Raw genomic sequence first — 13,942 nt, 5'->3', positions numbered from 1 at the left:
CTGAATGACTAGCTTTTATAATGCTACTGATTGTGTACAATGCTATATATAATATTGTAACTAATATACTTCTTATTCTAAATCTTTAAATTAATATTATTAATATTATTAATTGACAAATTAGTAAAATAAAGATATCTCATGCATTGAATGATGTGTCTTACAAGATTTATGTAAACTTTAGGATGTCCAAGAGGACCACCACCACCATCACAAGCTACAATTCTTTCCTTTTTAAGGGCTGGTGGTACTTCATCTATCAACTTGATAGCCCAATTATTATTAACTTCCTTTGGTCTATTTAAAAATCTTACCAACCGATAATCATCTTGTTCAAACACCTATTAAAGAATATAATCGATTTAAAGAAAAAGCTCTTAATAGCAAGATAATATTTGTCAAAATATTATATATATAATATAGTAATAATACAGACTTTGATTATATTTTTGTAATTTTTAATGTAAGACCAATTAATGGCACTGTTTCAAAATACAAGACGCTATAATAAATTAACAAACACAATCTTTCATAAGAGAGTTCTAATGCTGAAAATAAAATAGCTTCAACATAGACTTAATTTTTCTGAAAATTTTTATACAATTCTCTTATAAAAAATCATATTTGTTAAAAATTATTATGCAGTATATCTTATCTTCATACAAAAATAATATTGGTTGTCAAATTAAGCACAGATAGTGGAAAATATACCAACTATTTATACAAGATTAAGTAACATACATTAACATAGTAACCTATCTTTTATATAAAAGTGTAAATAAATAAGGATATCTTACTTGACCAGTGTGAGTTACTTGAGTATCACCTTCATTCACAGTTGCGTATGTACGTTGCGTTATTGTACTTGTTATAGATGTATTTCCTTTGCATAATTTGATGAAAGGAACACATAATTCGTTCATCCTTTTAGTCGCCATATTTCTAGATATCGCAGCATTCAAGGATGTTCCTCGGAGAAGGAGAATGTGTACTAGATTTGAGAGCAATTTTGTACTGAATTGTACTGACTACACGCGCTACCTATACTGCATTCGTATTAATCATGAATTGGCGGGATATTTAAATTGCCCTAACTGTAATTACTTGATTGTTTACATAAAATATACATTATAATTTATTATTACAAATAAAATAGATAAATAAACAATAAAAGTTATTTTTCTATATTTTTATTACAAATTGGTATTTATCACGAACTAAGGAATAGAGGGACTGAGTCTAAAGTCCTAGTTTAGGCGAGAGGGGATAGTAACTCAAGCGTGCGGGGGGGACTGCTTTCCGCCATATTGATGTAGCGATTCTCACACAGTCATGGCCGGAGCACAGACTTTTGCATAAAGCATAACGCATAAGCATAAGGAAATTGATTGGTCCATTTCCTTATGCATTTGCTTATGCTTATATATAGACCAATCAATTTCCTTATGCTTATGCGTTATGCTTTATGTAAAAGCTTGTGCTCTCGGCTATAGCGTTTTCGAATAAACGGGGTTTGAACGATCTAGGGTTGATCAATCACTATTTTACTATAAATGCAAGTCTTTCATTGGTGGAGAGGTTGCAATGACGTCATTAACCAATCTTGGGTCGTTCAAATCCTGTATAATCGAAAACGCTATAGCCGAGAGCACAAGCTTTTACATAAAGCATAACGCATAAGCATAAGGAAATTGATTGGTCTATATATAAGCATAAGCAAATGCATAAGGAAATGGACCAATCAATTTCCTTATGCTTATGCGTTATGCTTTATGTAAAAGCTTGTGCTCTCGGCTTAACCATCTATCCAGTCTATACTTATTACGTTTATGGTCGGCACTGACAAAATTCGTTGCTTGTAAGCGCCAATAAACGTGTGTAAAGTGTTCGATATTATAAAAACAATTCGGTTGTAATTTAATTTAAACATATTTTCCATTATTTTTATCAATTTTAATTTAATAGGCAAGTACGCAACGATATATTCTTTATTATTTATATACATTGAATATTGCAAGAAATTTTGTTGGTTATATTATATCTTTTTAATGCGTTATTGAACTTTCTAATTTGAATGAAAGAGCAATACATATTTAATTTTTTATAGAATGTAATTATAAAATTTATATAATATTTAATTATAAATTTATATTTAGTGATAGTACATATATTGAAGAATGTAAAAGTTACTCTAGATTTTAACATTATTTAATTGTTCACATATATTATATTTCTTATATTATGATATTTATGTATTTATATTAATGTAGGAAAATGGCTCAGTACATTGCACATGACATAAGCAAAAAAACTCGGACGAAAGATATAAAGATACAAGATGACGTCACATTTTTTCAAATGGGTTTCTCACAAAATATTTTGGATGGGTTAATAGTCGCTGGATTTCAAAGACCATCTCCTATACAGTTAAAAGCTATCCCATTAGGTCGTTGTGGATTTGGTAATAACATTGAATATATTACATATATATAAGGTAGATAAAGAATGACAATATTTATTAAGTGTTATAATTTGCAGATCTTATAACACGTGCAAAATCAGGAACTGGAAAGACGTTAGTATTTGGCATAATAGCTCTGGAAATGTTAGATATTCAGGTATCATCTCCACAAGTTTTAATAATAGCACCTACCAGGGAGATTGCTATTCAAATATCTCATGTTATTAAAGCAATAGGTTCAAAAATAGAAGGTATATTTAATCAGCAAAGTATATATATTTTTTAGAAACATTTCTTATTTTTATCTGTAAATAATTATCTGCTATTTTAGGATTAAGTGTTGAATATTTTGTGGGAGGAATATCAATAGAAGAAGATAAAAAGAAATTAAGCACATGCCACATAGCTGTTGGTGCTCCAGGCCGACTGGAACACTTAATTGAAAAGAGATTACTCAGAGTTTCAACAATAAGGTTACTTGTTCTTGATGAAGCAGACAAGTTGTTGGAGATTAATTATCAAAAAAGTATCAAGTGAGTTGATATCTGTATTTATCACGTATCTAATTATTAAACTAATTTGTAACAAATTTTATTGGATATATTTAGTACATATTATAGCGTTTTCGATTATACAGGATTTGAACGACCCAGGGTTGATCAATCACTATTTTACTATAAATGCAAGTCTTTCATTGGTGGAGAGGTTGCAATGACGTCATTAACCAACCCTGGGTCGTTCAAATCCTGTATAATCGAAAACGCTATTAGTGTTTATTAAAGGTTGTTTTATATATATTGTTATAAAAATGTATACATTGCACTATTTATTATGATTATGTATTAGGTTATGTTTTATGTTCACATAAATCATTATCCATTAAATTTTAATCTGCATTAGTACGCAATAGTATATCAAATCATTATTAGTAAATTAAAAAAAAAGTTATAATTCTTATTTATTTTTTATAGTCACATAATTTCTAAATTACCAACCAACAAGCAAGTTATAGCCTCTAGTGCCACTTATCCTGGAGATTTAGAAACATTTCTGCAAGTATACATGTCTTCTCCAATATTAGTATCACCAGATCTTGATGGACCAATATTGATTGGGATCAAACAATTTGTGGCTGTGGTTTCTGTACATCCCAATTCCATGAAACAGGTTTTTGAATTTATTTTTAAGGGTTAAATGATTGAGATTTACTTATTTATAAAAATAGATTCTATACCATCTATTTATATTTTTAGGTACAAATAAAAGTGGATGAGCTAGTCAAAATTTTTACCAAGATTTCCTTTAAACAATGCCTAGTCTTTACAAATTATCAATCACGGTATGTAGTTGGTCGGTAAATAATTATTTATTGTTATTAATTGTTGCTTCATTAATTAATTAAAAAAAATTTTTTGTTGCAGAACTCAGTCAATAAGCAATAAAATTAATTTTAAAGGTTTTTCATCTTTACATATTTCTGGAAATCAGGACATGACTAATAGATTGGGTACAATTGAAAAATTGAGGAACTTTGAATGTAGAATATTGGTGACCACCGATCTAACTGCAAGAGGTATAGATGTAGAAAATATAAACATGGTTGTAAATTTTGATATACCTACGGATGCAGCGACATATTTACATAGAATCGGCAGAGCTGGTCGTTATGGATCTCACGGAATTTCTATTACAATTATTTCCGAAAATGAGCTTTTATCATTTAGAGAACTATTAACTTCAGTTGGTGGACCAAACTTTTATCTCTTCAAACTTAATTATGATTATGCGGAAGATGTTTGGGCTAGCGATACTGCAGTATTTGAGAAAGTTTATTCGAAGTCCGAGAAAAGTCGTACAGAGTTATCGGATATTGATAAAGCAATTCTTGAATCTGAAAACGGTATACCTATAGTATTACCTATACGTAAATTATCTCCAGAAGTCAATAGTACATCAAAAAATAATATTGCAAATTCTTCTGCTGTAAAACATAGTGAATGTGAAAGTGTTGAATTCAGAAACAAAGCGGCCAATGGTACGTCATCATCAGAAAATACTGGTATTACAAAACATAAGGAAAGTAAAAGCGATTTGTTGAAGCATGTTGCAAGTAATGGTACATCATTATCGGAAGAAAATATTTCGGATTTAACTGATATGAAAGATAATATATGTAAAAATGTTTCACCAAAGCATACAACAACCAGTAATACATCATCATCAAAAAGTGATATTACAAATATTATTATGACATACGAAAAACATAAAAGTATCTTGAAAGATGGAAAATGCCATGGAGTTGTTTATAATAATAAACGTTTGAAACAAAAAAAAACTAATCTAGATGAGAAAATAAAGATTAGTTCATTATTTGAACATTATGATCAAGGGAGAATTCAGAGAAAAGCAAATTTTCAACGATCTACTGATATTTCTGAGGAATGTAAAGAAGTATCAACTACTACAGATTCATCCGAGTCAAGAAATACACATAAATGTACGATAACACCTGATAGTTCAAATAGTCCTTCGCCTATGGAGCAATTAAATGAAAATATGTTCAAAGTAGATTTCTTAAATATGCAGGATCATAAGCTATCAAATGCTGACATTGAAAATATCAGTGAATACATGAAGTCTTTATTAAGCGATGAAGAAGAAAAAAATGATACATTGATTTCAGTTTCTACTTGTGAGAACATGGTGGATAACGAAAAAATTTCTCACGATATAGATTCTGCCAAAGATTCTGATTTAATGTATAGTTCGAAATCACCCATAAAAGAATCAGATAATAATAAGAACAATGAAATCTGGGATGAATTAAATAATTACTTATTAATGTATTCTAAAGAAATGAAGGAAAACAACAATGACACTTGTATAAATGATGAAAAATCTCTGGAGAAAGTAGCTTCCAACTGGAAAGAATTACTTGATCTTGAAATTAATTTATTAGATGATATGACCAAAAGTATGACCGACTCTATTCATAAACTAGTGTATGAAGAATATTGTTCTGCACTTAAAATTTTCCTTTGTATCCAAAAGCGGGCTTTCTTATGTGTTTTTCCACAATTTCGTAATGATGAAGAAGTGCAAGATACTTATATATATTCGAAATGTAATTCCGATAATAATTTGTTGGATATGTATAAGGAAATAGAAGGTTTTAAGAGTCGTTTCTATACATTAGGAAAGAAATTTAATACATATTTTCCTTATCCTACAAATATCGAAGAATATATGCCAAATTTAATGATATTAAACTCTGAAATGGAAGAATATCACAAAGCACTACAGTTTCTTAAAACATATGGAGATCCCAATAAAAAATTATTGGAAATAATAGATTATATAGCATTTTTAAGTGAAACTGAACATCACAATTTATTGCAGAAGATAAAAGATAAAAAGTTATCTTTTCCAGATATCAAGGAGTTTCTTATAGAAGAAATAGCAAAAAGAGACCTAGAAAATAGTAAATTAACGAAACATTTACAAGGATCTGAAAAATCGATCTCTTCAGAAAAAGATGATGAGTTAACAGAGTCTCTGCAAACGTTTGAAGAGCCAGTTTTATTGAAAAATCAGAATGATAAGACCGCTCATCAGAAACAAGATAAAACGGATGTTTCAAGAATAAATATAGTAAATAATACGAATCTAAAAACAAAGAAAACACAGGAAGCTTGTTCTAATGAAGTTACAGTTGTCAACCAAAATAAGCATGTAATAGAAAATACAAAATGTACTATTCCTATTAATACAATCTCTAATATTAACAAAGTAGAAGTAAGCAAAAACGATTCAAAAACGATTCAAGATTCAAACAATAGTAAAAAATTATTATTTCAAGTGAAGAAAAAGAACAATGAAGATAATGAAAGTTCTCGGAATATCTCCAGCGAGTCATCATTTATATCACCTAAGGATATTATATATTCAAGTATTGATAAAGTTGCATGCGACACTCAAAGAGAGTGGAAAATGATATCCACGATGAATAGTAAACAGAAACCTGGCAAAAAGATCACTAAAAAAGGAAAAAACAAGCAAATCAAATATATACCTATACAAACAAATAATATTGTTTATAATGATATAGATGATTCACATAGGAAACTTGTTGAACGAGCAAAAGCTTATAAACAACAGAATGATTTAAAGAATAGCAGAGATGCAGATAATTTAGCTAGTTTTGTCAGACATTCAAGTACATCAAATTCATATGAAACTACAAATACAAAGAAAATTTCTCAATCTTTATTAAATCCAACCGAGCAGCAAGCAGGCTTATCAAATCAAATCGATCCTTCCTGTCAATGGAGTGAGTATGTAGCCGCCGATTCTTGTCCTCGTACACACGGTAAGATACTATGGTTTAATGACGTACCATAATATTTAGAAGACTAATGGTTGTTTTAAAATTTCAGAAATTCATAGATTGGATGATAATATAACAAACGATACTCTGTACGAAACGGATATCGATAAGTTCCTATTATCTTTAAAAAGGCAAACAGATCAGTTGCATCTACAGATTTACAAGACTCAAATGTTTGAGAATTGGATTTCGTACGATGAATGATCATGGAATTAATTTAAAGAAAGAAGAAGGTAAAGTATGGTGGAGTAACATAAAAGAAGAGATTGCGAAAGAAAGATTAATGCGGCACCGCGGGCACATTTCGTCGGATCTTTTCTCATGATTTCTTTATGATGTAGCGGCAGCAAAGAATGACATGTGAATCGATCCACAGCGAAAGGTCACGCATTACTGATACTTAACACGCATCGGTAAGACGTGAACTGTGTGCCGCGAGTGACCTTTTCCTACCGATTCGACACTACCTGTGGTTATGTAATCGGAACTGTGATGGAATCTTGCATAGTTTTATTGATCAAATAGTGTATTGATTGTTAGTCAGGGGTAGAATAATTTCACATAATTTTTTGTGAAAATTAATATTTGTTAATAACATACATAAACATGTGTGTTATAAGCAACTGACTTTTTGTCTTACACAAGTATGTATATTTTCTTATGTATAAATATTTTTATATTAATCTGAATTATAATTATTAACAAGCAGTACAAAAAATATTACTCTTTTATACTTATGCAATGAAAATATTTATAAAAAAAAAGATTGAAGAAACATTTGCGAATATGTTTTTATTCTCCTCTAAACACTCCTAATTTTGTTAAGTGTAAAAATGGATTGTAGGAAAAAAATCTATTAAAAATGAGAAAATTTATCAATAGCAGTTTGCAATTTATTTAATCAATTGTTTCGTTAAATAACAGATGTTGAAATATAACATAATATTTATTTATTGATAATCGCTCGTTAAACACCTTTATTCTGTCAGGATATATAAATTTATCCATGTTAAATTGTCAAATGATACTCTACGACATTCGTCCACCGTATGCCGGCTGTGAGTTAGAAGGATCAGGTTTCTAAGGCATCCTCGTCCTTAGGGGGGACCGGGCTAAAACATGAGAAAAAAAAGAACCACCTTACGAAACTCGTCTCGTGAGAAATTCGAAGTAAACCCCTGTCCGGTGCCCTTATCCCTTTATTCGCGAAATGATCGTTTGAGGTGCGCGCCTAAGAGCAAACTTCAGTCGGTGATCACGTGCTTCCGCGTGAAGAAAGCAGTGCGTCGTATACCCGCGATTCGAGTGTCCGCGTTCGTGTCGTCGTGGCGTTAATTAGAAAATCGATCGTTTTACGCGCGTCTCGGTCCAACAATCGTAGTTCCATCGATAGTCCATAGTCAACAATTCGCGAAATCTGCGCTTATGAAATATGTCGTTTGTACGCAAGTATTATAAGAAGACGCCGGTCTATGTGGTCGAGAGCCACAATGAGGTAGGTATATTCGAACGGCGGGTACACCGCTCGCCGTTCTCATGTTTGTTTACCCTGAAAATGATGCGGCATAACGTCGCGGCGCTAGTGAAGCAGCGCGCGCTCCGAAATCGCCGCTGCATTGAATAAAATTCTAAGCGATATATGAAAGTATGCAGCCTGTTTGTGAAATAAAAACTCCACAACCTTGTAATACATAAGTCCATGATATAACCATAAAATGTATATTCACAAATATACCAATTAATTGACTGAACTTGAACAGGATTGTTAGCTGTGAATGTAGATGCGATTCATACGCAACAATTGACATGTACGTTGGTTTCGATTATCGCTTGTTGATTGCGTGTGTGAGTCGCGTCGGTATTCTGCTCGTTAGTTCGGTCCATCAAATCTGTGATTTGTGCGCGATGCAAATGCGAGATTTAATTTTCAAATGAATATTTTGTGTATTCTTCGTGTTTTACGATATTCTCAGGTTTTGCCGCTAATCTATCGGTGCATAGGGTCAAAGCATCTGCCCTTCGAAGGCAACACTATGATACATCTGGATTCGCATCCCGATATGTTAGCATCAGATTCTATGTTGGCCGATGTAGTCAGCAATAAGCATCAATTGTTTGAGTACGTATATATATAAGTATTATACAATATATATCTGTTCTTTATTGGTGAAATATTATCAAATTTATCAAATCTAATATAATTTTATCTTGAGAAAATTTAGAAGCAAAATTTAAAAAAATTTTTATATATACGTTAATATACCATGAAATAATTACTTATTAAAGAGGGGTTGCTGATTTAATTTTGATGCGTCTAAATTTCATTGCTACCAACATGTGAATATATTTTTTGTTTGTAACAATGGCGCATTGTTACAAATAAAAAAACATGGTGTCAGTAGTGCAATGATTGACCGCTGGAGTACGGATCTCTGATTAGTAGATCTAGAAATAAATGATCATAGGTAACTGTTACTCAACAGTTGTGCGCAATTGTCGGATTTTAGAACGTACTTTTATTGTAAATAATATTATATTTGCATGTTGGTAGCATTGTAATTTAGAATAAATATGGAGAATAACGGCACGGCATAATTATAAAACGTATCACTTTTAATTTACGTTTCTTACAGTAATCGAACATTAATTCTGCAACATAAGTGAGGTAATGATTACTTTAATAAATTTGATCACTATTTCCAATACGTCAATAAACTTTAACGAACCGTTAAAACTTGTATAAAACCGACAAAATCGCTAACATAAAGAATGAAATATCGTCATCAAAGGAGAAAAAAAACTTTTCTCTTTCGATGACGATATTTTATTCATATTGGCAATTTTGTCGACAAGTTTTAACGCGCTGTCTGTCGAAGTTAATCGACACACCCCAAGTAGTAAATGATCGTCATCTGACGTCTTTTTAATAATTAATTATGACGATATTTTGTTACTTGGGACGTTGAAAATAGCCATCCTTAATGTTGCACAAAAAGTGTAATGGATTATTATTATTGATATAGTATATAAAATATTAAGAGAAAATTTATCTTGTATTTTACATAGAAATCTAAAAGTATATAAAATATATACCAAAATTGCATCTCCTTCATTTATCAGTAATAATAAAGAAATTGAGTATATTATTAGTACAAAATATCTTATTTTACATATTTATATATGTTTTATATATTTTTGTGTATTTTTATGCATTTTTATATATTTTTATCTTCTTTTTCAGTAAGTAGTTATGCATCGCTCTCATTGTTATTAGATATGCAATAGAACGCGTTTCAAGTATGTATGGGTACACAGGGCAAAAATATTACAATAGAAATGTAAACGTAACTCTATGAGTTGCGATTTCTTATAAAAATAAATACGTCTCGCTATCCGCTTCCATGCATTCCGTGTATCGATTGATTGTGAGTTTTTACGCTTTTGTTAGGGAACGGCAATCGTGTGTTAAAGATTTTTTAAAATTAATTGCAATTAAGATTATTGAATCATGCTGATATAAAATTGTGGTAGCGCATATTGTTACTAAAAATCTAGGAATTATAGTTCATGTTTCATGAGTAATTTTATTTTAGAAATAATTTATTTGACATTTATTATTTTAATTACTATACTATAACGTATAAACCAACAGTCCTCAAATATTACATAATATGATATGCAAACATGATAATATACATTGCAAGAAAAAGCGAGAGGAAAAGATACATGCTTTTTATTTTATGAATAAGTTTTATTAACGAATAATTATCGGGAATTTTTCCAGTGAACTTAGCATCGGAGATTGGATCTTGCCAGCAATGTATGCAGGTCATCTTAAGAATATCATCTGGGTGAAACCACCGTGGGCTAATCAGATGACTGATGGTATGCGGACGTTCCTCATCGGTAAAGACAAAAGGACCGAGTTGATAAGGTAAGTGGTTAATGTAGATTTGTTTTGTTGATTTGCGTTTTGTGAACCACTTGTACAATGATATAGGGAAAATAATGTAGGCATGGCGTATAGATAAAATAGAAAACTGATAAAATTAAGATAAAACAATACATAGTACTTAAAATATTTGTTTCACGACTTGTTACTGATTGTTGTGCAATTTGTATAATTGGAATCATTAATACAATATCATTTTATCTATAAAAATAATATAAGTAGCAAAACGAAAACCATTAAAACACGCGAGATAGTAAAAAATAAAGAACTAGAATATAATACTTTTTACATCAAGTATTACAAACGACTTATTCTAAATTTCGTAAAATGCATTTAAAATTCGTTTTTAAATCTCGTTTGATATTTCCTCATAAATAAAATTTTCCGGCAAACTGAGCATTAGCTTTGAACTCCTAACATTAGAGAGTTAATTATCGTGCCATTATGCGGCGGTTTAAGATGGAACGTTATAAAATCCAATTATCGCGGCACTTGCTACGGCGATTTAACTTCGTAAAAGACATTTCACACGGTTGAAAGGTGGTACACGCGTGCGGCAGCGAAAAGTCATCACACTCGGCAAAGGAGATGGGCGGTAGGGGGGTTGACGACTCGGGAGAAGCGAGCGAGCGGGGAGGAAAAAGGCAACTAAAGTAGCAAAAGGGAAGCCGACACGCCGAGGCGATATATGCCGCGAAAGACCGGCACTTGTGATTCAGCGGTCCGTCAGGACTTGAGTTATGTTTCTCAAATTACATCGTGAGGGATATATATCCCTGTATCCCGTGATGAGTGAAGCACGTGGAATACGTCGCTATCATGATCTTTCTCCATTTATATTTTTATTGACGATAGTTATATGTGTTTTTGAGATGAGATTTTGAAATGCAATATTTTATATTTTACATTTGCAATATTTTACATTTTACATTTGCAATATTTTACATTTTTTACTTCGATATCAAATTCATTTTTTAGTAAAGTAAAGTACAAATATGTGTACTTAGGCAGTACAGAATGGAAAATATCTGTCTGTTCAAGCGTTGAAAATATTAGCAATCTTTTCTGGACGATATATATACCTAACTGTGATATATCTTCTATGTATATAAATTTTTTTCACGATATATACTAATTAGTATAAGTGATTAATACGAGATTATATACATTTGCCGAATTACAAAATTTATCCAATTTGGAGCAGCGGTATCTGAAAACATGCATACAATTGACCCGAATTACACTTATTTTCGAAATTTGCAACTTAAAAAAAAGAAGATGGAAAAAAAAAACAAATTATGTGTCGCGAAAAGAGGTTAATGGTTTTGGCGATATAATAACGGGAGTTCGGATGGGGACAGCGCTTGTAATATCAAATTAATGAGCGCGGCAACTCGTTATATTGAATTACGCTCGAAAAAAATTTCTCAATTATTGATAATTGCACCGTCATACCGGTCCTAAGCCTTCGGCAATGCGCGCGACACCGTGTCGATAAGATCAGAGGCGTGCGATCGCATCGCGGCTACTTTTTCGTCGAAGTTATTCATACGTAATTGCCTGTACCCACGCAGGTGCCTGTTCCGCATCATTCGATTTCCATCGATATTTATCCCGCAGCAACGTAAACTTCCCTACTCGCGTTGCGTGCAAGCTGCACTTTCTTCTTTCGTACACTTAATATAAGAGGCACGTGATATCGTTAATTGTCGCTAATTGTTGTTAATTGGCGTCATAACTTTATTCCTTAAATTGGAAGTTAATCGAAATTAAAGTGATTGGAGACTCTAACGCACGTTGAACGATATTGATATTTGGCACTTTTGCAATTTATAAATTTCTGGCATTTTATTTATATAATTTTATTTGTATAAATTCTATTCGCAAGGACATTATAATATTCTGTCAGTCATTATAATAGTCTAGCTGTTTTGCACTTGTTATCCTTTTTTAATCTATATATATGTATATAAAAATCAGACTATTTTAAGAAATATTTCAATCTGATGCCATCGTCTTTATCCTCGCCGAGCTTTTTCCTCTTATGTCAAAGAGGGATCTAATTGTAAGAAGGCCAGTTGCGTGGCGGATTGCGACAATGGACAATGGCGCAATAATCTACAATAGAGATCCGCCTGGAGATTCCGTACCGAATGAATAGGGCTCGTAGGACAATCATCTCGTAAACTCGGCTTCTTTATGTGCCCTTCTCATCCACCCCGCGGATTGTTCTTTTTGTGCTCTGTTTCACGTTTCGTGGTTCTCTGCACAGAGCGGTACTTGAATCGCCTACTTATGCGAAAGTGTCGAGTAAGAAGAAAATCGTCCAGGCTTACGTGCAGAATAGTTTCTAGGTGAAATATTATAGGATTGGAGGTAGCATCTGATACTTTGTATTCGACGCTATTTCACACTTGCTTTAGCTTTCTTCCTCTTTTGCGTATATTAAAATTAGAAATATGTTATATTTTTATGTCGAAACATGGAATGTTTTTACGGGGTTTATTGTTTTGCTAAATAAAAATATAATCAGTGACGACACGTGCCTCGACTTGCACAAAAGTATGATATATGCGTAGATTTTGACGTGGACTAAACCTGGCTATAAATTAATCGACATTCCACTTGCCAATCTTTTTCGCGGCTGTCTCTTACCTGCTCTTTCTCTCTCTATGTGGCTTTAACGGCTTTCCACCTTTCTCTTCATCAATCTAACTTGTTTCTATCGATCCCTTCATGCCAGTCGGTTCGGACTCAAATACTTCCTTGTATTTCGAATAACTTCGAGTTGATCGTAATGAAAGACACCATCGCACTCGAAGAGAATATTTTACCTTAGCGCGGTAGTAATGGTATAATATTGCTTTATGGTGCATGAACAGAACATGTTTTTAACATAGTCCTTCCTTACACTAGTATGATATTCATATGCGAGTTAAAAGTTTTTTTTTTGGTGCATACAACCAGTTTTATAGATCACTTGTGGTTAAAAATACCAACATATTCCGATAGTAAGGAAATATTGAAGATGTAAGAAACTTTTATTATCACTACAGACATTTTTGCACAAATATAAATCACTGTAGTTTTACTAAATAAATTTGCGTCAACTTTTTTCTTTATCTTAGAAAAGAATAAAGTT

The 13,942-nt window shown here is 31.8% G+C and overlaps 3 protein-coding genes across 4 annotated transcripts in view; 2 read left to right on the top strand and 1 right to left on the bottom strand.

The window, feature by feature from the left end:
• The window catches only part of ND-13A (NADH dehydrogenase (ubiquinone) 13 kDa A subunit), a 53,126-nt gene that overhangs the window by 497 nt on the left and 38,687 nt on the right, over nt 1-13,942 (bottom strand). The window contains exons 2-3 of the mRNA XM_012369798.2: nt 798-993; nt 165-341 (exon numbers count right to left, since the gene is read on the bottom strand). Coding sequence (XP_012225221.2) covers nt 165-341; nt 798-938 — 318 coding nt within the window. The 5' untranslated portion in view covers nt 939-993. The remainder of the gene's footprint in view (nt 1-164; nt 342-797; nt 994-13,942) is intronic.
• On the top strand, nt 1,800-7,719 carry LOC105673975 (probable ATP-dependent RNA helicase DDX20). 2 transcript variants are annotated; one of them, XM_012369995.2, is made up of 8 exons: nt 1,800-1,965; nt 2,271-2,461; nt 2,539-2,712; nt 2,793-2,994; nt 3,433-3,628; nt 3,715-3,800; nt 3,883-6,830; nt 6,898-7,719. In XM_012369995.2, the coding sequence occupies exons 2-8, from the start codon at nt 2,275-2,277 to the stop codon at nt 7,050-7,052; spliced, it is 3,948 nt and encodes a 1,315-aa protein (XP_012225418.2). In that variant the 5' UTR covers nt 1,800-1,965; nt 2,271-2,274; the 3' UTR covers nt 7,053-7,719. The 2 variants fall into 2 exon arrangements, with proteins under 2 accessions (XP_012225418.2, XP_067205779.1); XM_067349678.1 differs by having other exon boundaries at nt 1,817-1,874.
• The window catches only part of MESR6 (misexpression suppressor of ras 6), a 528,133-nt gene continuing 522,222 nt past the window's right edge, over nt 8,032-13,942 (top strand). The window contains exons 1-3 of the mRNA XM_012369941.2: nt 8,032-8,343; nt 8,822-8,967; nt 10,633-10,782. Of these exons, the coding sequence (XP_012225364.1) occupies nt 8,281-8,343; nt 8,822-8,967; nt 10,633-10,782 (359 nt within the window). The 5' untranslated portion in view covers nt 8,032-8,280. The remainder of the gene's footprint in view (nt 8,344-8,821; nt 8,968-10,632; nt 10,783-13,942) is intronic.

The sequence above is a fragment of the Linepithema humile genome, chromosome 2 (assembly GCF_040581485.1).
Source record: "Linepithema humile isolate Giens D197 chromosome 2, Lhum_UNIL_v1.0, whole genome shotgun sequence".
Classification (NCBI taxonomy): domain Eukaryota; kingdom Metazoa; phylum Arthropoda; class Insecta; order Hymenoptera; family Formicidae; genus Linepithema; species Linepithema humile.
This window is presented reverse-complemented; position numbering and strand designations above follow the sequence as displayed.